The 24,000-nt window shown below is 40.6% G+C and overlaps 1 protein-coding gene and 1 long non-coding RNA gene across 3 annotated transcripts in view; one reads left to right on the forward strand and one right to left on the reverse strand.

The window, feature by feature from the left end:
• The window catches only part of LOC103129732 (TATA box-binding protein-like protein 2), an 81,936-nt gene that overhangs the window by 9,098 nt on the left and 48,838 nt on the right, over nt 1-24,000 (reverse strand). Inside the window, exon 7 of one of the 2 annotated variants that reach the window (XM_007540912.2) lies at nt 4,394-4,488. The exons of the other annotated variant lie outside the window; for it this stretch is intronic. Within the exon in view, the coding sequence (XP_007540974.1) occupies nt 4,394-4,488 (95 nt within the window). The remainder of the gene's footprint in view (nt 1-4,393; nt 4,489-24,000) is intronic. 2 annotated transcript variants of the gene reach the window in all.
• The window catches only part of LOC107834280 (uncharacterized), a 27,270-nt gene continuing 26,398 nt past the window's right edge, over nt 23,129-24,000 (forward strand). Inside the window, exon 1 of the long non-coding RNA XR_001660071.1 lies at nt 23,129-23,351. This is a non-coding gene — a long non-coding RNA (uncharacterized LOC107834280). The remainder of the gene's footprint in view (nt 23,352-24,000) is intronic.

Below are 24,000 nucleotides of genomic sequence, written 5' to 3' on the forward strand. Positions count from 1 at the left end.
CAGAAGAAAAAGTTTGGGAACCACTGCTTTAGATCAACATTAGATCATTTTTCTTCGTTTGTCCTTTCATTTGGTTTGTTATTTTGTTTCTATGTCCTTTTAATTCTTACAAAGCACTTTGTATTGCCTTGTTGTTGAAATTTCCTATATAAATAAAATTACCTTACCTTAATCATTAAGTTTGGTTAAAAATAATTATTGCACTCTCAATAAATGACTTCCAATAGATGTTCTCAGTTGCTAGAACGCCCTCATGAGCTCAGAGGGTCAAACTGATGAAGAGGACGGATGCTATCTGCTAAAATATTCCTTGCCATCTTCCATGTTCTTTCATCAAGCAGTTGAAACAAAGCTGCTATGTTTTGTTAGTCTGCAGCTCATGTGACCAAACCAGCCGAAAAGCTAAAACACTCAACATTGTCTTGTACACAAGCTCTATAGGTAACCCCAAGATCACTGGATCTTCTTAAAAGATAGTCTGAGAACAGTTCTTAAAAAAATTGCCAGTGTTTTCAGCAAAGTTAAGCTGACTGTCCTGGAATGACCCATGGTATTTAAAATTTGCCATCAAGTGAAACTGGTACTACTTTCAGGTTTTGTTTAGGTAATTTAATTAGCTCTACCTTACGGAAATAAAAAGTTAATAATGAATAAAGATTTTGTGGGATTCTGATTTAGTGTTGTAATTAAATATAATTGCACAACTAATAAGTTGTGTTACCACCCCCAACCACTAGCTCAGTAGCAGGCCCGAAAAGATGGAACTAAGCTACAGAATTTGCTAGAAACTGTGAGCTGCACTGAATAAAAGAGACAAGTTCAAATACATACCAAGAGTGGAACTCCTTCCTAAAGGTAAAGATATGTCACAGATTTCAAAAGAAAATAAAAATGGGAGATTGCGGATAATGTAGGAAATAACGCCCCCTTCACTTCCAGAGTGCAATGGACCCATTTCCAAATAAGGTATGAGACTCCCCATGGTCCATCCCAGCCCCTTTCTGTTTTCTGCAGCGAGGTCCTTCTCACTGCATCTCCTTCAGGAGCAAGCAGCTACCATCACTGAGGTGGCTGAGCTCCATGAAGAAGAGTTGAGGCAAACAAAAGAACAATAAAAGCTGTTTTCTCTCAATGAACAGTCTTTTTTTAAACTCACTCCCCACATTATTGTACATACTGTAGTTTGTATGACATCAAGGTCCTAATACAATCCTCCCAAATATGTGTCTAAAGAGACAGAGTGAAAATAACATTATATAAATATGTCATTGACACTTAACATTGTGGATTACCAATGAAGGCATCCAAAAGTGAATACATTATTCAGCAAACCAAACATTTTGACATTATCAGGGTTGCTATTAAAAAGAACCCAAAATACAAATCATATTTTTTCCATTTCTATGTTGTACTAAATCATTCTATCCACTCTCTGTTCAGCTGTCTGCCTGGAGAATCTTCAGTGTAAGTGAGAAAATGTATCCAAAACCTGTAACCTTAATTAGTGATAAGACTGAGTTTAAACTTTTAATTAGTGACCAAAATGTGAAAACATGGAAGGTTTGATTAAATCTAGAACCAGTCAGATTAGAAGGAATATGGCTTTATTTGTCCTCAGTGTAACTGACATCAGATGAATCATAATTTACTATCGAGAAGTTAAAAACAACAGATTGTTAATGCACTTCAACTCTGTAAGAACATAAGACATTTGTTTTTAAATCAGAAATGTTTTATCAGCATATTGAGCTCATGTGATTCCAGCTCCAGACATCCTGAAAGTAAACACTGACCAGCAGTCAGGAAGATGGACACTGATGAGACATCCTACAACTCAGAGGAGGACGTAGAACCACCAACATCTGAAGAAGTGGAAAAAAGAATATTTTTAGTGTTTAATACTGCGACATGTGAAAAGGTATATTGACCATGGCCATTTTGAACAAATTTCTTAATTTAGAACAGGTTTGTGTTAATGATTTAAAACTAAAACTATTGCTGGGTAAGTATTCAACTTGAGGGAAGGAAGAATAGAGATCAAAAGGGAACTCTGACTGAGGCTCCTGTTGTGTTAGAGAGGACAGGAGGCCATAAAATTAGCATCTGCAGGAAGGCAGTATCACTTGGATGAGTGTGGGAGAGAGAAGTTTGCTCGGTTCACGGAAGATCAAGTCTTCCAAAACTAACATCTGGGACAGTGTAAAACTGAATAGAACTTAATGTTTAAAACCATTAACATTTAATTTGTAAGACATTTTTCTTAGTTATTAATAGCATGCTCTGACTGAAAATAGTTTAATCGTAGTTTTAGAATTACTAATTTCGTCACTGATGAATGTATTTTGAAATTGTATTATCTGTTACTATATCAGAATCAAATGGAAATGGTGTGAATGAAAATGTTTTGTTTAGTATTAGAAAATTGTTCAAGTTTATGATGAAAAGGGTTTTAGAAAATGATTGTGTTAATTTTTATACTTAGGATTGAATGTTATATTTGATAGGTTAGAAAAAGGAATTTTACCCCATTCTGTTCTGTTGATTTTATGTATTACTTTTGGTTCACGCCAAGACTCAATCTTTTGAGGTGCTGAACGCAGAAGAACAAAATTAGGTTTGTGGAGATAACCTTTGTTTCAACTTTCTACAGGATTTTAAGATTCTTCCTGAGGAATCTGAGTAGGGAGAAATTCCAGATTTCACACCCATCTGTAAAATACCTTTCTCCGTTTGTCTTTGCCCAGATAGCCTTAAAACAGCAGGAGTTCAGGAGAAGCTCTGCTCTCACTTTGCTTAAACAAAGGGGACAAAATTGCCTTTGATCTTGGAAGCAAATTGTAAGGAGTTTCTAACTTGTAAGAGGGTCCATAATAGCTTCCAGTTGGTCAAGCAGAGGTACGCCTTATTTGAATACATTAAAGAGGAAAAACACACCTTTACTATAAAAGTTTGTACACAGGAGTAACAAATCAGATTACTGCCTTATTTTGCTTTTTTGCATCAGCACTCTCCAAAGACCTTTTGCCTTCTTTTTTTCTATCCTCTTTGTCTCAGGTAAATGAATGCATGTCTCTGTTATTCTGCAGTTTCTGTTATAATTTCATGCGTTGTCTTCTATTGGATTAAACTCTGTAAATTCTATGACGTCAACACATTGATTTCCGTGTGGCTGCACGCGGCCCGCCGGGAGAACCTGGGATGAGAAGAAGATCAAGCTAGAGAGTTTCTTAAAACCTAAAATCTTCAACAAAACACATTGGAATATATTATGAATGTACGGCGCCATCATGCATTTCTGACACTATTAAGTTATTTGAAACACCCTGACTATTAGCACAAGTATATTCGGCACCATTACAAGTTTTATAGTAGTTTAATACAAAAATCATCGTTAGCTCACCTGCACCGTCTGTGCCACCTGCTTTCCTCCTCACACATCGCAGCTTTCCTCCCACCACGCATTTTCTTGAAATCTCAGAAAATTCACAATCAGGCTATAAAAAATAGCTCAGCTCCCTCTTCTTTTGTCTCGAAAAACAACAACACATTAGGTCGCATATATTGTAACGAAGTACAGCACATGGCGCCTGGAGGCGGGGCGCTATACCTCCCACCGCCAGGAGGCGGCACCGTGCTACAGAGCCTAGCCGGTGGAAAAACGGTCACTCCAAAGGAGAGCCGAGCTGAGCTGCTGAAGTTGAACCGGTGGAAAAGGGGCTTGGGTTGCCCAGTCAAGTTTAAAACTTTACAAGACCGACTGATTGTAGTGATGCAATAGGTGTAAAATATTGAATAAAATGTTGTGCTAACATGAGTGGTTTTATTTTCACTCTTACATTTAAGTTTATGACACACAAAATTACAATATATCTTTTTTCCATCACACACTTGTTTGTGAATAAAACCACAGGTGTGATGTAGAAGTTAGAAAAACTTTCTATTTATTTTCATATTTGTCCTCACAATAGAAGGAAAAAACCTTCCTCATCCCCAAACACAGACATGGTTTGGCTGCAGAGAAAACTGACAGGCTGCCCCAGTGCTGGATTAAATGCCCAGTTCACTACAGGCAGCTTGAGTCAGTCCCACTGCCGTTTGTCAGAATCAGCTATCCTCATATGAAGAAACCATGACGCATCAGTACGACCTGTTCACTGTTCGCTCTGTGCTTCACCTTAACCTAACCTAACATTACCACCAGGTGGTTCACACCCCTGATGGGATCTGGGCTGGAGGTGAGCAGCCCAGATCCCATCAGTTGATGGTTAGGGTTAGGGTTAGTAAATATATGTTACTGCAGAACCTCAACTGACAAAGATTCAGCCAACAGCATTTGGAGCTCACAAAATATCACAAACATTAGCAAAAATACTGCAGATGCAGGTTTAATTACCAGTCAGAACCACCTTCCCAGATACAAAGATGAGCAGGACGATACGAGGTTTCACCATCCGGTAGATGAGTCCTGGGAATAACTCAGGCTCATAACTGGGAAGACATCATTCACACAGATTATTGGAGTAAGACCAATGAGTAAGATAATTAACAAACACCACATTTCAGATTTGCTAAGCTCAGAGGACAAAATTTTAGGAAAATACAACAATTAATGAGAAAAAGAACATTTATTCAGTGAAACAAAAACAAAAAAAATCTGTTGCGATAAAATCCCAAGAGGCACAGTTACAGTGCCACCCCTTCTGTTCATAGCTTCTCAAACTCCCTTGGCTAGTAGAACAGCACTTAGTCTACTCCAATAATATTTCACAAAGTTGAAACATGCAGACAGAAGGACGTTTGACAATCTTTTTCAGAGTACTAGGTCCTCTCCCAAAGTTATTCTGCAAGGTTTATGTGTAGTGGGTGAGACAGTCACAGAAGGTTGATTTACTCCTCAAACATTTATCTGCATTAGCCCCTCAAAACTGAGGGGCGAAATGGACAAAATGGAACTGGAAGATGTTAAAACTGGGAGAAGTTACACTGCTTTCTCAGAGGGTACTCCAATAATGTAAACGGTAAACTTGTAGTTAAAATATTTTGGTTTAATTCAATCTATAGTTGAATTAAACTATAGGTTTAGGGTTAAGGATGGATGGCTGGATGGCCATCCATCCATCCATTTTCTTCTGCTTATCCGGGGTCAGGTCGCGGGGTAGCAGCTTACGAAGGGAGGACCAGACTTCCCTCTCCCCAACCACTTGTTCCAGTTCTTCCGGGAAAGTTCAAGGCATTCCCAGGTCAGCCGAGAGACATAGTCCCTCCAGCATGTCTTGGGTCTTCCTCGGGGCCTCCTCCCAATAGGAGGACATGGCCTGAACACCTCACCAGAGAGGCGTACAGGAGGCATCCTGACCAGATGCCCGAACCTCAACTGGCTCCTCTCGAAGTGAAGGAACAGCGGCTCTACTCTGAGTCCCTTCCCGATGACCGAGCTTCTCAACCCAACTCTAAGGGAGAGCCCAGACACCCTGCAGAGGAAACCCATTTCGGCCGCTTGTATCCGTGACCTCGTTCTTTCGGTCATGACCCAAAGATCATGACCATAGATGAGGGTGGGAACGTAGATCGACCGATAAATTGAGAGCTTCACTTTTTGACTCAGCTCTCTCTTCACCATGAAGGACCGGTACAGTGCCCACTTCACTGCAGACGCTGTGCCAACCTACCTGTCGATCTCCCGCTCCTTTCTTCCCTCATTCGTGAACAAGATCCCAAGATACTTAAACTCCTCCACGTGGGGCAGGATACCTCCCCGACCCAGAGAAGGTACTCTACCTTTTCCGGCTCAAGATATGGAGGCACTGATCCTCATCCCAGCCGCTTCACACTCGGCTGCGAACCGCTCCAGCGAGAGCTGCAGATCACAACCTGATGCAGCCAGTAGGGCCACATCATCTGCAAAAAGCAGAGTTGCAGAGTATCAAAGGCCACCAAAACGGATCCCCTCTACACCTCGGCTGCACCTAGAAATTCTGTCCATGAAAGTAATGGACAGAATCAGGGTTGACAAAGGGCAACCCTGGTGAAGTCCAACTCTCACCGGAAACGAGCCTGACTTACTGCCAGCAATGCAGACCAGATTCTGACACCTACAGGGACCCAACAGCCCGTAACAAAGGGCCCGGTACCCCATACTCCCGGAGAAGCCCAAACAGGGCTCCCTGAGGGACACGGTCGAACGCCTTCTCCAAGTCCACAAAGCACATGCAGAGCAGTTGGGTGAACTCCCATGCACCCTCCAGGACCTGGAGGATGCAGGAGGACCCTGTATGGGTCTTCCAGCAGGAGGACCCATGCAGGAGACCTCTAGTTAAAATTAGTCAGATTGTATTGGGATCAGACACATAAGAGGACAATAGTTAATCTTTTTAGATCATTTTAGTGATCCATCAGTTTGTATTTTTCACAATTTATTCTCCTGCTAACAGCAATTGACACCATAACTGTCAGCTTACACCGTGACTTTTTTTTTAGATTTAATGAGTAAAAGAAAATCTGTATCCTTGTTAAGAAAACAAAAAGAAATTAGATTGAAAATTATAGGTTTACAGATCCAATTTGCGTTTCTCATGGTGTGTGGTTTTCTCTGAGCATGTCTCTTCAGGTTGTGATTTGTTTAGATATTCTTGACATATCAAATTATATACAGACCCTTTCCAAAAAATATAGAATATATTGGAAAAGTTGTTTAATTCCCATAATTTCATTCAGAATGTTAAAACGTTCACAGGTTATAGATTCAGGGCACACAGTTTAAGCAATCTCAAATATTTATTTGTTTACATAATTTGGGCTTCCAGCTCATAAAACCCACAAAAACAGGAATTCAAAAAATTGAATACTATGAAGAAATCAGTCCAAACTACTTCTCAGTTTTTGCAGAAAAAAAAAAAGAAATTAAAATATTGTTTTTAAACATGATATGTCAGTCTTCAATACTTGGTTGGGAATCCCTTTGCCTTAATGATGTGGCTTTTTTTTATTTCCTTTATTTAACCAGGTAAACCCCATTGAGATACAGATTTCATTTTCAAGAGGGACCTGGGCAAAAATCTGCAATACACAGCAACCTGGTTACAAAATAAAATTAATTAATACATATGCACAAGTATAAAACAGTATAAGATAATTTAAAAACAGTGACACTGTTTAAAAGAATCTCGTTGCCTGATTTTAAGAATCGCTTGAAATAAGTCCAGTGAAATCAATTCTGACATCTTGATTTCAGACTGGAGCCGATTCCAGGCTGAAGGAGCATCACACTCAAAGTTTGCTTCCCTTTTTCAGTTTGGAAACGTGGAACATGCAAAAGAAAAATGTTGTTAGAGCATAAAGAATGGGAATTAACAGATCTATGTAAAAGTTTAAGTATGCTGGAGCCAATCCGAGTAGAGATTTATAAATCAGCATTTCCTGTGTTAAGCTCACACTGTCTCCAACTGGTAGTTTTCTGCCATTCCAATTATTTTTTTTCAATATGTGTGGCACATAGGCCATGTTGAGGTAAATTAATACTGTTTTGTGTGTGTTATTAACTTGTTGTGTCGCAGTTTGACGTGGTTGCGGAGGGGGTCAGTATCACTCTGCTGTTGCTAGGAGACGATAGTTGTGAAACTGATGTTTTTTCTGTCTTTCTACCGGCTGTGTAGCGGTACTGCTAACGGAGTTATTTTGTAACAATTATTAAATTAAAATGTTGCATACTGAATCAATCAATCAAATTATATTTGTATAGCATATTTCAGCAGCAAGGCATTTCAAAGTTCTTTACAGCGTGTGATATTGACTAAACAGTAAGAAAGAGAAAGATATTTTGAAAAAAAAAAAAGATTGGAATTTGAAAGAAAAAAAAAAGATCCAGATTTTTAGTCAAAACGCAACAAATCACAACATCTCGCTTGCTACCGTTACATTTTTTGGCGAGCCAGAAGTAGTATAAAGTAAAATTAACTAATCCAAACAAGACAAACCTAAGCTGGAGAAGAAACTAACAGAGCAGCTTCAAGACAAAGTGAGCAGAACACTGCTGATGTTAAAGTCTGGAGGATGCTTCAAGACAAAGTGAGCAGAACACTGCTGATGTTAAAGTCTGGAGGATGCCAGAACACCAGAAAAGACACAAGCTGACAAAGCTAAATTAAACTCACTAAATGTCAAGTACAAGGAATTGCTAGAGGAACATAAAGCCCGACAGCGTATAGAGGAGGAAATTGTGGTTTAGAGAAGAAACTGAGTATGACGGTGCAGGAGACTGAACCACACTGCGCTCCTTCTGAGAGAGATGCTGGAAATCAAAAGAGGACTGACACTATTCTGAAAACTATCCTAAGAAGCCACTTTAAAGTTGACTCTTCTTCTGACCTCCTTCATCAGCTGATGAACGTTTCACAAGAATCCAAAAGAATCTGCACAGAACTTTCTATTTGGAGCTATAGAACTGAAAGAAAAAATGCTCTGGAAATCTAAAGAGGATGAAAGCAAACAATTTTGCCCAGGACTGATACAAAGGAAATGTCTGCGTTCCACAGACACAGGACTGCTAAGCAATGCAGTAAAACTCCAACTAAAACCTTACCTGAGTAATCCTGCAGTATCAGATGAGATCCTAATTGAGCAGGTGAGTGAAGCTTGGAGTAACTTGGAGTGAGTGGAGTGAACTTGGCGTAAGAAAGACAAAAAAACTGAGAAAAGGTGCATTGAGTAGGTTCCCAAAAATAAATCTGAGAACTGAAGGATGCATGCATGAGTTTCCATGAAAGAAGCTGCAACCAGAGGTGAGCTAGTGGACACAGTAATAACCAAAGATGTACTGAGAGGAGCCAAGAAAAATCGGAACACAGAACAGGAAGCAGGTACAACTAAACTCATCGAAGGACTGAAGGCTGAAATGCTAGAACAAAAGAAACTGGTGCTGGAAACAGTGCAGGTTACTAAGAAAATCAGACAGAGAGCAACCACACGCAGCTACAGCAGACCAAGAGGTTGTCCAATCTGTCAAGAAGCACAGTCAGGGGAAATGTGCACACACTGTTATATGCATGGTCAAGGAGGACACCTCGCCAGAGGCTGCTGCCAGCAGGGAAACTGGACAAGGCTGCTGGACCGGGACCCTCAGTAGCCCAACACCACACATTCAAGCCCTGTTTACACGACAATGATACAACAAAAATGAAATTTTTGTTCCATTACTATTAACCCATTTACATGAAGACATTCGAATTACAATCTTTGTTTCAACAGCTTTCACAGTGTCTGAAGTTCTTTAGATAAGGGTGCTGAACAAGCACAAGCGTATTTTACCACCCAGGTGGTGCAGAGCAGCGAGGAGACGCTGGGAGAACCATATCTGATGGGGAAATACGAATTGTAACACCGGCATGGTCTGTACTTTCTTCTTCTATGGATTGTAGGAAGCAGTTATGTTTTGAATCATACTATGCATGAGCTAGGGAAAAGATCTGTTTATTCTGTCTACAACACAACGGCATTGGTACTGTCGAGAAAAGTCGAGCTCATTCCACTTCCCCATGCTGGAGATTTTAGTTTAATAGTAACAATAAATAAAGTTATCTTTAAAACTAATTACACAGGTGACGTCAAGACCCAACAGAAGAGTAAGACAGTAATAAAATTAATCTGGTTGTGTGTGTTGTTATTGTGTCCTGCAAACTTTGCTTTAATTCTACTTTTTTCTATTTAATCATAAAAAAAAATCATAATCAGGCAGAAAGAGAGTCATGGAACAGGAAGAGCAGGTTTCCTGAAGAAAGGGGAAGTTTCCAGCCTGCATGTGTTTAAAAATTGTTCAGAGTGCTCATTTCAAGGCATTAAAGGTTTAAAGAATGAAATCTAAACATTTTGAGTAATTGGATAAAACCCAGAGTAAAATACTTAAATGATAACTTATAATTAAGCCAATAATTAATATTGGTTTAACCAGTGGTTGATGTTTGTTTGATTATAAGAATATTTACACTTACTCTTAAACTTGTGGAAGTACTTACAGATGAAACAAGAAACTAACTTTGGTATCAAATAATTGGAATAATTGATTATTCTTGGTTTCTTTTCAGAAATGTCTGTAATAACTCACATTATGATTATAATAAGAGTAGCTAATAAGTAATGGTTGTTATAATATTATAAGTGAATGCTAAATCAGAGAAACTAAGGGGTTATAAATGTGATTTTGACATTGAACTTGAAATGGTGTAAAATGTGTAACTAACTAAAGGTCACTGATGATGTATTGGAGGTAGATGGTAGGTGAAAGGTCAGGGGAAAAGAGGAACCAAGGCATTAGGTCATTGAACAGACATCATGTCTCCAAAACGTTGATAGATATGAGATCATCGGTCCAAGTAGTCAGCCAATGAGACAGGCACAGCAACAAAGCTAGCCAATGCAGACACACCAAAAGGGTGGATAAATCCTTTATAAGGTGGTTGCAAAAGAGGAATCTTTGGTTGGATCCTTCAAGCAGCTTCGAGCCAAGATCGAGATGGACAAAACTCTGCAGCTGAAGAAGAGCTGGGGCCACAGAGCCAAAGACTGATCTGATCATGGGGACCAACCCGTTAGCCCCGCAACATGTGGCTTAAAATTGCACTTCTCTCACTAGCTGGGTTCGAGACCCCAAAGACCAAGGCAAAGATGAAGATAAAGAAAGATGAAAACAAAGGTAAAGAACAAAGGCAAAGATGAAGAACTGGTGTGTTCCTTCCATGAGACCAGCTCGTCTACATCTCGAAGGACCAGAAAGATCGTGAGACGAGGAGAAAGGAGCTACAGAGCTGCAAGACAAGAAGCTGAGGACTGCTACACGCATGAGGAAGTTACCCTGAGGCCCGAGACCTGCCGCTCTAAGTCAGTACTCTTCCTGTACTGGGAGCCTCCTGCTGCTGTAACACCTTTCTAATCATCAGGCCAGTTCTGGGATTCAAGATGCCAAACTCCGTTCGACTCTCACAAAGGTTTCCTTTTTTAGTTCGCAGTGTCAGCATTAGGGAAAGATAGGCTAGATTACTGATTTTACTTATTTGATTATTTCTGCTACTGATTTAAGCTGTAGTGACCCTTGCAAAATTGCCTTACTAATAAAATAATTAGCATTAAGAAAACCTAAAAGATGTGGACATTCAATTAATGAGTCACCTTAAAGTTCTTTGATGGTTGTAAAATAGCTATAAAGTTTGATTCTGGGAGGAAAAAGTGGAAAATGTTTTATAGGTTGCTTTTAGCCAAAACAACACCCTTGGGACTCGCCCGAGTCACTAAAACCTACCTGGTTCAGTAACAAGTGCAAGTTGTAATAAAGAGAAAGAGCGACCGTTAACAAGTGTGCTCTGTGAAGCTAGCTGGTTGCGGGCTGCTCGATCTGGCTAGTTCACAGGGTGAAAAAGGGTGGGACATCTGGAGGCAGAGGTCGTTAGAAACCAGGCTACTCTTTCTCACGCCCAGCTTAAACAGAATGTCCTCTATATTCTCATCTGTAGTAATACTCAGGAGTTAGAGGCTTCTCGGACCCGTTAGACGGAGAGCTGGGTAGCACATCTCCCTCCTCAGAAGGGGAAGTAGAGAGAGAGAGAGAGAAGAGGGGAGGGGGATGTTGTGCAACAACAGTGCATTACAGTACCATTACACTCTGGAATCCGTTCTCAAACTGTGCCGTTGTCAGAGAAAACATTCGCTATTTTTGTGTAAATGTACACTATACACAACGAAACTCTTCAATTTTCACCAGAAATTGTCATGTAAACAGGGCCTCAGTCCCACCACTAACCATTGGCTCCTGTGCAGTCCTGGGGCACCTAGAAGCAGTAAAGACAGTTTATACTGTCTTTACGGCAACTGTGTGATGTTCACAACAGTTGAACATCACTGATGGTGAAAAACAAAAAGATGTCACTTCACCCAGAACAAAGCCAGCTGCAACACAGTCTCTGATTAGTAACAGCAAAGCAGAAGCCAACACAGTGGGATCCTCCAGTTAATCTCAGCCACTTAACGGAAAGCCAAAGACAGAGTGAGAGAAGAGTATCATGCATTCGCCTATGATGAAGATGACATAGGTTTAATTCCCTCCCTGAAACTTCACATCACTGCATGGCACCATTCCAGTGAAGAAAACATGTCAGTTCCCAAGCCATTACATCAGGAAGTTAAAGAATACCTTCAAGATCTACTGAATAGAGACTGGATAACTCAGTCACGTTCTCCATATGCATCACCAGTGGTGTGTGTGAGAAAGAAAGATGGGGCTCTGAGGTTGTGCTGTGACTACAGGGAATTAAATCTGTCCCTGACCGCCACCCCATTCCCCGGATTCAAGACATGCTTGATTCTCTCACTGGCAGCTCCTGGTTCTCTGTATTAGATCAGGGGAAGGCGTACCATCAAGGGTTTCTGGATGAGAAAAGTCAGCCCTTAACTGCTTTCATAAGACCATGGGTCTGTACCAGTGGATCAGAATCCCCTTTGGTTTGAGTGCTGCCCCAGCAGAGTTCCAAAGAAGCATGGAGGAATGTCTGATTGGCTTATCAGACATTCCCCCGGATGTGGTCCCCTTTCTAATCTGGCCCGCCAAAGATTGGTACAGAATTGCCCAAATCTAATCTCATCATAATCATGATTCATTCATTTGGTCTTGTCCTGTAATGTCTGTAGCTCCACCAGAGGGCGTTTTAAGTGCCATGATACATGACTTGATTTTGTGGAGCTCAGGCTTTTCTGTTATCACTCTGGTGCTGCTGTGAACTCTGCAACAATGAGTGGGCCAATGAGAAGGAAAGTTGACAGTGAGTGTCGAGTGTTCAATAGGGAATGGACAACTAAATACTTTTTCCACTGAAGTTCGGTCAAAAGCTGTATGCCTCATCTGTCAAGAAACGGTTGCTGTTTTTAAAGAATACAACATCAGCCGCCACTTTCCACCAAGCATGCCAATTATACCAACAACCAGTCAACACAAGAACGGTCGTCTACCGCACTGAGATTGGCAGCTAGTCTCATCTCCCTTCACCCAAGACCCTGAAACGGCACCTCAGGAGTTGCAGTTGGAACTGATTGATCTCCAATGTGACAGTCTTAAAGGAGCAGTTCAACTCCCTTAAAATGGATGGGTTTTATGCTTCATTAAGTGCAGCCAAATTTCCAAATATGCAGAAGATGGCACAGAGGATTCTGGTGTTTGGCTCTACTTAAGTTGCGTGTGTGAACAGACTTGGTGTGATGAATACCAGCAAAGCACTCCACAGAGCTCAGCTGAGTGATGAACACCTCAGATCTGTTCTGAGAATTGCCACAACACCTGACTTTTATACACTGGCAAAAATGGGTGATCAACAACACTGTTCCCACTAAAAGTGAATGTAATGCTTTTTTATGCTTATGTTTGATATGTATGCATCTAGTGCTAGCCTGGCCCGTCAATCAAATTTTAATAGTCAATATGGCCCCTGAGCCAGAAAGTTTGCCCACCCCTGGCTTAAGGGATGTGATATTCCAGCCCTATCTGGATGACAATTTAGTTCACAGCCCAAGTTTTGAACATCATCTCAACCAAATGAGAACTGTATTGCAAACATGCCAGAAGCATGGAGTGAAGTTGAGCGCAAAGAAGTGTGATGTGTTCAAAGGAAAAGTGAGATTTCAGGGGCGTCTTGGCTCTGGTGAGGGCTACACAATGGATCCGGCAGAAAGGGCACCAGTTCAAGCTTTGAAGGAGAGAACCCCCACAACTGTAAGAGATCTGAGAAAAATGCTGGGATTTCTCTCCCATTATCAATATACTAAACTTCTCCAGAATAGTTAAGCCCCTCTACCGGCTTCTGGTCAGTCCACCTGAAAATAAACCATCAGGAAAGCATAAGGCCAGGCAGAACATCAACACTGGAAGAAATGAAAGTAACCTTCCATCAAACACTACTGGACACAGAACCATCAAGAGACACTAAACACACTTATTGACAAACTCACTAAGCCTCCCATCCTTGGGTATCCAGATCTCACCCAATAATTTAATCTGCATGTTGATGCTTCACAGGAAGGGTTGGGAGCAGTTCTATATCAGAGACAGAATAACAAAATGGTTGTCATCGGGTACAGATCTAGAACACTTACCCCATCTGAGAAAATTATCTCATGCATTCGGGAAAATTGGAGTTCCTAGCACTTAGGTGGGTGTGGAGGCCAAGTTAACCTGTTGTTCACAGGTTGTCATTCACAATGACAGGGGTGTCAAACTCCAGTCCTCAAGGGCCGCTGTCCTGCAGTGTTTAGATGTGCCACAGGTAAAAAACAGTGGAATGAAATGGCTTAATTACCTCCTCCCTGTGTAGATCGGTTCTCCTGAGCCTTGCTAATGACCTAATTATTCTTTTCAGGTGTGGTGCAGCAGAGGCACATCTAAAAGTTGCAGGACAGAGGCCCTTGAGGACTGGAGTTTGACACCTCTGTCACGAGAGGACCCAAATTTGGGTCCTCTCGTGAATAACAGGTTAATGTATAAAATATTCAGTTACTGTTAAAGGTCATTTGTTTAATTAGAAATTTAATAAGTGCATTTGTTGAATTTTTAGGTAGAATTATGTTGCATGTAGCTAATTTCACAATGTTTTATTGTGAATAAGTGTTTTATTAGAAGCATGTTTTATAGCTTAATTGGCCACTTTGCAAATTATGCAAATGAGGTGTGCCGTGCTGCAGCAAAAGCAAAAGAGATAGCAGAGAAGGGAAGGTGCTGCAAGTAAGAGCGACAGAGCCACACGGTTTTTCAACCGTAGTTTGTTTGTGGAGGTTAGCGAAGAACCAATTGCTCTTGTAAAAGAATTACGCAAAAACTGTGGAATAAATTTTTGTTTTGCATCTTTACATCGGAGCGCTGCGGAAGTTTTTATTTTTTCCTCTTCAAACACACGAGTAAATCAGCGAACTTAACCTTGTGACAACACAGTGGGCAATATGTGAAAGATTCAGAGATTATCTGTATCATCCACCTCACTTCACTCTATATACAGATAACCCCCTGACCTACATTCTCACCACAGCCAAGTTAAACACCACAGGTCATAGGTGGGTTGCCCAACTTGCAGATTTCAGTTTCACCATTAAACATCGACCAGGCAAACACAATACAGATGCAGATGTCTCTCTCACTGGACATTTATGTCCAGTGGCATTATTCCAGCTATGTACAGAGGAGGTGACTTAGGATGTGATTAGTGCTTCAAATTATGGAATGATTAGGCTTAGAGATGCCCCATCTGGTCATCTGTCTAGATAATGTTGAGGAAAAATGATTATTTTTAGTGTTCAGTTAATATTATGGCATGTGTAAAAGGTATATTTACTATTGTCATTTTGAACAAATTTCTTAATTGTGAACATGTTTGTGTTAATGATTTAAAAACTAAACTATTGATGGGTAAGTATTCAAAGTACAAGAAAGAAAATACAGATCAAAAGGAAACTCTCACTGAGGCTCCTGCTGTGTTATCAGAGAGGACAGGAGGCCATAAAATTAGCATCTCACTTGAGCATGGGAGAGAGAAGTTTGCTCGGTTCACGGAAGATCAAAAGTCTTCCAAAAAGTAACATCTGGTACGGTGCAAAACTGAATACAACATAGAATGTTAAAACCACTAACAGTGTTTCTCAACCTTTTTTGGGCCAGCGCCCCCCTAGCCTTTGTCCAGGTCCCTCACCGCCCCCCACCAAAAAATTTGCAGGCCACTTTGCACTGACCATTATTTTATCATTAATATTACTATCACTATTGTAGATGTTTTGATTTTTATGCTTGTTTCTGTATTTATCAAAAATAATTTCCCAGAGAACAAAAAAGCCATGGGAATAGAAATTATTTTCACAGGCGTCTATGAAAAAATGCAATGAACATTCAAGTTAAATTCAGTAGGCCTAACAGCAGCCAATCAGAGTGGAAAAAATATTCTTATTTTGTGCCATTTTCTAGTTGTTAAATATACCACAAAATGACCAGATAAAAGATGAACAACATCCCAGTTTAAACTTTGAACCATTTGCAAAACCACTGAGCTCTGCAACATTAAAACATGGATAGAACTGTAACTACATTAATCATAGCTCTTCTTCTCTTCAGTGTTTGCCAGTTTCTGGTGGTGCAGCTCTGTGCTGCCTTCAGGAGAATGGGACATCAGAGTATCATCCATAAAACTTCACCCACATGGCATTTATTGTGCAAACCAGAGCTTTCAGTGGAAAAACAAAAGTTCCAGGTCCTTTAATGCCATAGAAATGAGACAGAAACATTGATTATATCTTTATATAGACCTCTCTATTTATTTATAGATTAATAGTTTTACTGGACAGAAATTACAAAGAACAAATCTGGTTCTTAAATCCAATTAAAAACATGAATAAGTGATAAGTTATTTACTGTTATGATCTGTAAGATACATTTATTCTCAGTACTAGATGTGGTCTCAACAAACCCATGACATTTCAACAATATTAATTTACTTTTTATCTGGAAATAGTGTCTTTGTTCTTGCCATACAGTCCTCTGTATTAATTATTGATCGAAAAGTCTTGCCATACCAGTTTATTCCTCTGTATTTACTTTAGTTTCTTAGTTTATTCTTGCATTTTGTTATTCATTTACATTTAGTTTCCTTTGATTAGTATTATCCTCTCGGTTTATTGCCATGTCCACTTTAGTTCTTTCCTGTTGCTAGATTTATTTTATCATGTATTGACGCTCACCATCATTAATCTTCACTCATCACCTCCTGCGCCACCTAATCGTCATGCGTTTCACATCATGTGTTGATTTTTCACTGTTCAGTGTCGGATTCTCTGTTTTTATGCCATAATTCACATCTAGTTCGACGCTCCGTTTTATGTCCCGCTTCTCCCGTTTCAATTTTCTTTTTTTTTTTTTACCGCCCAAGGTGCAGGGCGGTCGGGAAACGTATTGATGGGGAAAAGGCAGACTGACACAAACCTTTTAAAACAACGGAAACAATTTCGGTATTCTGATTATTGAAATTTAAAAGTGCTGTGTTGTTCTATCACACCCGTTTCATACCGGACCTTACAGCTCCGGTGTTAATGCTATAAAATGAACGCTCTCTATCGTGGTATCACTATGAAGGGATTTCTTTATTTAAATGTGTTCATTTTTCAGAGGGATACAAAGTGAAGGTGATTTTAGCTACCAGTAGCAGAACGGAGCTGCGCCAAGAAGCTAACAGAAGCTAACAAACACTGAATAGAAGAAGAGCTGCCATTGATACAGTTGCAGCCAAGCATGATTTAATGTTACACAATACAGTTTTACCAAGTTGCTCAAAGTCTAAACTGGCATTGTTGTGCATTTCAAGTGTAAAGTTTACCTTCGACCAAACGCCCCCCAAAGGCATCCCAGCGCCCCCCTTTTGTAAAAATGTCTGCCAGCGCCCCCTGCCATACTCTGAACGCCCCCTGCGGGGCGCTACTGCCCACGTTGAGAACCGCTACACTAACATTTAATTTCTAAGACATTTGTCTTAGTTACTAATAGCATGTCTTTTAATGAAAATTGTATTATCTAATTTTAGAATTACTAATCTAGTAAATGATGAATGTATTTGAAAATTGTACTATCTGTGACAATATCAGAATCAAATGGAGATTGTTTGAATGAAAATGTTTTTAGTATTAGAAAATTGCTCAGGATTTATGCTAAATGGGGTTTTGGAAAATGATTGTGTTAACTTGTATACTTAGGATTGAATATTATATTTCATAGGTTAGAAAAAGGAATTTTACGCGTTATTTTTTGTTTAAGGCAGGACTCAATCCTTTGGGGTGCTGAGTGCAGAAGCGCAAAACTGGGTTTGTGGAGATAACCTTTCCCTGAACCAAATTACTGAATTTAAGTTTGTTCCTGAGAATCTATGTAAGGAGAGATAGCAGGAGAGAGACTTCAGATTTCACAGCTATCTGTGAAATACTTATGTTTTTCTTTGCCCAGATGGCCTTAGAACTGCAGGAGGCCAGGACAAGCTCTCCGCTCTTTTTGTTAAACAAAAGAGCAAATGGCCTTTGATCTTCGCCGTAAATTAGGGGGAGTTCTAAGTTTTTCTGAGTGTCCAAGATAGCTTCCAGTTGGTCAAGCAGAGGTACGCCTTATTTAAATATATTAAAGAGGAAAAACACGCCTACATTATAAAAGTTCCTGCCCAGGAGTAATAATTCAGATAGCTGCCGCTTTTTGCCTTTTTGCACCAGCTCTCTCCAAAGATGCGTCTTTGCCTTTCTTTTTCTATCTTTTTTTGTCTCAGGTAATGAATGCATGTCTCTGTTGTTCTGCAGTTTTGTTGTTAATTCATACGTTGTTTCCTATTGGATTAAACTCAGTAATTCTGTGACGTCAACACGCATTGTTGTTTTCCTTGTGGCCACACTGGCTCGCCGGGAGGACCTGGGATCTAAGGGGAAGAGAGAGAGCCAAACTTTTTCCAAAATTAACTAATTTAGATATTCTTCCTTAACAATAACCACAGCTCACATCAACACACTGGACTTAGTAAGTGATGCATCTTCACCTGCATTCCCTGCCCCACTAACACCATAGCAGATAAGAGAAAGTCAAAAGAAAGGCCTTATCATATATTATAAGAGCCAAGATCAATTCCCCCCCAGAGGACTGGTGAAAACCGAGCCTGCAGATGTTATGGTGCTCTTGAGGCAGTGGCAAAACCTGTATATCAGCAATGATGGGATCTTATACAGAAAAACAGGAAATAATTCTCAGTTAATTTTGCCAGAAGAACATCTGATTCTGTTTCAAGAATTACATAGAGATGGGTCATCTGGGGGTCAAAAGGACTCTGAATCTGATTCGAGACAGGTTTTATTGGGTCAGAATGCAGCAGGACACAAAACATTTTGTGACCCACGTGTGCGAGTGTCTAAAGTAAAAACAACCACAGAGAGCAGCCAGAGCACCACTGATGCCCATTGTTACATGTCCATTCGAACTGGTTTCAGTTGATTTTCTGCATGTGGAGGCCTGAAAACAAGGTTATGAGTATATTCTGTTATAATGGATCACTACACTCACTTTGCACAGGCCTACCCCACAAAAAACAAATCTGCAAAAACAGTTGTGGAAAAACTCTGAGGACTTTGCCCTTCGTTTTTGGCTTCCCGGAGAAAATCCACCATGATATGGGGAAGGAATTTGAAAACCAGTTGATGGCTCAGTTGCAGAGGTGTTGTCATGTGCGAGGGTCTCGCACTACCTGCTACCACCCAGAAGGTAACGGACAAGTGGATTGATTTAACAGAACCCTGCTGTCTATGCTCCGTACGCTCACAAGTGCGCAAAAAGCTGACTGGAAAAAGTTGTTATGCAAGATGGTGCATGCATATAACTGAACCCGCAGTGACACCACAGGCTTTGCTCTGTATTATCTGCTGGATTATCTGGATGATCCCCACGTCTACTGACGGATCTCCTGTTTAACATACAGCTGAATGAAACACAGCAAAGCTATGTTGAGTATGTTAAAGATTGGCAAAGCAGAATGCAGCAGGCCTACGAGATCGCAACCAAAACCTCCACCCGTTCATCAAACAGAGGAAAAAAAGAATAGGACAAAAGGGGTTGTGGAGCTGACCTGCAGCCTGGGGGGCGTGTGCTTGAACACAACTTATCAGAGAGAGGAGGTCCTGGTAAGCTCAGATCCTTTTGGGAGGATAAAGTGCACATGATCATAAAGAGAAAAAGTATGAAGTAGTACCAGAAGGAGGTGGCAAAAGTCATGTGCTGTACAGAAACCTACTGCTCCCCTGTGACAGTCTGCCAATCGACAACCCAGAAATGAACTCGAAAGTGGCAAAAGGGACTAAAAAGACAAAGTCGAGTACATATCCATGTCACCTTGGTCAACGAGAGAAAACTTCAGACAGTGAGGGAGATGGGGAAATGGAGCTAGTATGCCGGTTTCCTCCTGCTCAGCATAGTGGTGACTGAGCTCTCAACTTAAACCCAGATGTTGAACCATTTACACCAGATCCGTCTGACCAAGAAAACACACAAAGTGAATGAACCTTAGGCTAAATGGGTAGAGAACATAACAGAGGAAGAAGATGGAGGCCAAGATATGGAGCTGCACCTGGATTTTCCTGAGCCATCTGCAGAAACAGTTATTGAGGAGGAAGAGGATCCAGCTGTCCCACCACCTGCATCCGGCTAGCCAAAGAAAGAATGTCGCCGTCCCAGAATGCTGACCTGTTGTGCTTTGGGTGAGCCAAACATGGTGGATGCAGGTATTAAAGTGGATGCAGGTATTAAAGAATTACCTGTGAGTATGAGCCCAACCGGTAAAGAACTTTGGCTGTTTTAAAGAACGGAGTTAAAGATGCAGTGTATAAAGGTTCAAGAACTGCATTCAAAAGAAAAAGACTATATATGAACTCTCCAAAGAATGCATTGACTGTGTTTTCAAGACAAAAGACTGGTATCAGAACAAAAGAATGTGGCCGAAATGAAGATTCTGTTACACTAGAGAGACACTCTGGACAAATCTAGAATTAAATGCAACAGGAAATTTGGAATCTAAAGGGACAATATCCTCTGTTAGTGGTGGACACTAATAGAATATGAGGGTAATGAAAGTCATGTTGAGCATCTTACTTATAACATTACTTTCTGTAAAAGGGTCAATAGGTGATGTTAAATGCTCTGTTAAATGTCATAGGACATTTTAAAAATGAAGGGGAGCATGTGGCAAATAGCCCATGTTGGCGGAATCGTCGATCAAATTTTATTTGTATAGCACATTTCAGCAGCAAGACATTTCAAAGAGCTTTACGTCGTTAAAAACAGAAACAGAGTCATGTAACATTGAATAAACAGTAAGAAAGAGAAAGAAATTAAAAGAAAAAAAAAAAAAAGTTAAATAAATAAAAAATAAAGATAACATTAAAACCCACACCCCTTTTCAACCAGGGGAGGACGACACCCGCACCCCTTTACACTGCTAAGAGAGGGGGTCGGTACCCACACCCCTCCGGGGGGGCTTTGCATCATTAAAAACTAAACAGAATCATGTAACAGTGAAAAAGAGGAAGAAAAATAAAATGGATAAAAAGTAAAGATAAAAACATTAAAGACATTAAAACCCATACTCTATCCCTAATTTAGCCATAAACAAATCTAAACAGGTGGGTTTTAAGTTGAGATTTAAAGGCACCCAGTGTTTCAGCTGTTTTACAGTTTTCTGGAAGTTTGTTCCAGATATGTGGTGCATAGAAGCTGAATGCTGCTTCTCCTCATTTGGTTCTGGTTCTGGGGATGCAGAGCAGACTAGAAGACCTGAGGGGTCTAGATGGTTGGAACAGCAATAACAGATCTTTAATGTATTGTGGTGCTAACCCGGTTAGTAATTTATAAACTAACAGTATTTTAAAGTCTATTCTCTGAGCTACAGGGAGCCAGTGTAGGGACTTTAAAACTGGTGTTATGTGCTCTATCTTCCTGGTTTTAGTGAGAACACCAGCAGAAGCCATCTGGATCAGCTGCAGCTGTTTGATTGAAATGTTATAGTCAGACCTGTGAAGACGCTGTTGCAGTAATCAATGTGGCTAAAGATAAACACATGGATGAGTTTCTCTAGATAACGCTGAGACATTAGTCCTCTAATCCTGGAGATGTTCTTCAGGTGATAGAAGGCTGACTTTGTAACTGTCTTAATGTGGCTCTGAAGGTTCAGGTCAGAGTCCATCACTCGCTTTCGGGCTGATTGCTGGTTTTCAGTTGTAATAACTGAAGCTGGTTCACTCCTCTTTAGGTCCAAAGATAACTTCAGTTTTGTTTCCGTTCAGCTGGAGAAAGTTTTAGCACATCCACACATTTATCTGTTTTAAGCATCTATTCAGTGATTGGATGGGTTCAGAGTCACCTGGTGACATCGTGATGTAGAGCTGGGTATCATCCACATAGTTATGGTAGCTAATCTTATTTCCCGTTATAACCTGAGCCAGTGGGAGCATATAAATATTGAATAGGATGAGTCCTAGTTTTGAACCTTGGGGTACCCCACATGTGACCTTTGACCTTTCTGATGTGAAGTTTCCGATTGAAACAAAGAAATCCATGTTCTTTATGTAAGATTCAAACCAGTTGACCACTGGACCGGAGAGTCTGACCCAACTCTCCAGTCGATTCAGTAAAATGTCATGGCCAGCAGTGTCAAAAGCTGCACTGAGGTCCAACAGAACCAGCACTGTGGTTCTCCCACAGTCCATATTTATGTGGATATCATTGAACACTTTTACAAGGGCCGTCTCCGTGCTGTGGTGAGCACGAGAACCAGACTGGAAGGAGTCAAAGCGGTTGGTTATTGTTAGAAAGTTATTTCATTGTTTAAAAACTGCTTTTTCAATAACTTTGCTGATTAATGGGAAGTTGGAGATCGGCCTGAATTTCTGCAGTAGTGATTTGCCCAGATTGTTGTTCTTTATCAGTGGTTTGATAACTGCTGTTTTCAAACCCTGGGGGAAAACACCTGATGAGAGTGATGAGTTCACTATATGGATTTGTCATTAGCAACAACAGGCAGGACTTTCTTAATGAAATGTGTGGGTAGGACATATAGACAGCAGGAACTGGAGCTTAATTGACTTATTTTTTCTAGGGTTTTATAGTTAAGTAGTTGAAATTGGGTCATTTTTCCTGCATTTGTTTTGTGTGGGCATAGCATTGATACTGCCTTTAGAGTGGATGTGCAGATTAATCCTCTGATCTTTTGAATTTTCTCTGAGAAGAAACTTGAAAACGTGTTGCAGGCTGCATTAGATTAAAATTCAGGTGGGGTTTGTGAGCGTGTCAACAGTAGCAAATAAAGCTCGAGCATTGTTAATGTAGCAAGTCTGTAAAAAAGGTGTATATTTCACCTCAAATCCATCTTCACCATTTATGTATATTTGTTTTTCTTAGTTTCTGAATTTTATTTTGGTGGTGACGCTTTTATTTTCTTGCTTCCTGTTTGGCGTCATATCCTGTGTGTTCCCGCTGCTTTCCTCAGTTCGCGCCGAGCTGCGCTGGGGAGAGGTCTGTTGTGGGGAGGCCGGACCCGGGAACTGCTCTGCTAAATGCATTTTTATTTTGAACAGAATAAACCCGCCTTCCTGCTACAACACACCGTGGGTCCTCGACTGCTGGTTTCTTTCTTCACCTACACACACAACGCAGAGTACAAACAACAGATGAGTCAGATGGAACCGGCTACAGTGGTGCCGTGACCCGGATCCACACTGCTTTGGACAAGTCCACCGTGGTTTGAGAAGAGTGGATCAACGTCAGCTGGTCACCTGAGGTTGCTTGTTACATTAACACATCTATACAGACTGAATAGTTTTACAGAGTTGAACGTGGAATAGTGTTTTGCTCCAGCAACAAATTTTTTTTATATATTTGTTTCTATGTAAAGAACTGAAAAAAAACAACAACAAAAAAAAACTGAAAATGACATGTTAAAAAATAAGGCAGATGAGGACAAATGTTCGTTGAGTGGTGTTAACTTCTCTGTGGGGAGAGGGAGAGGGAGAATGATTGAGGCTTTGCCTTTTACTCCAGTTCGAAACGCGTATTTTGCAGGCTCTACAGCCTTTTGTTCTTTGTTCTACACGTGTAGTTGAGAATGCATCTTCTACAAATGTGCATGATGGTGCGGTCCTGGACAATTCAGTTATTGCTGACCCACCATTAAGTGACGTTATTACAAGCATTGCACAGCAAGTTGGACAGTCCATAATGGACCGTCTTAAGGGTGAATGTGGGGAAGGAGGTGTTCAGGGTCTGCAATTTCAGGGCAGTGTGGGCCAATCGCAGAGTGAACCTACTTACCTCAACTTGACTGGGGCAAAGCTAGTACTACAGCCGGACGTCAAAGAACCCCCCACCTTCAGGGGAGATGGATCTGACAAAAACACTGTTGGTGAGTGGGAAGAGTTAATGAAAATCTA

This window comes from Poecilia formosa, unplaced genomic scaffold (genome assembly GCF_000485575.1).
Source record: "Poecilia formosa unplaced genomic scaffold, Poecilia_formosa-5.1.2 Scaffold573, whole genome shotgun sequence".
Classification (NCBI taxonomy): domain Eukaryota; kingdom Metazoa; phylum Chordata; class Actinopteri; order Cyprinodontiformes; family Poeciliidae; genus Poecilia; species Poecilia formosa.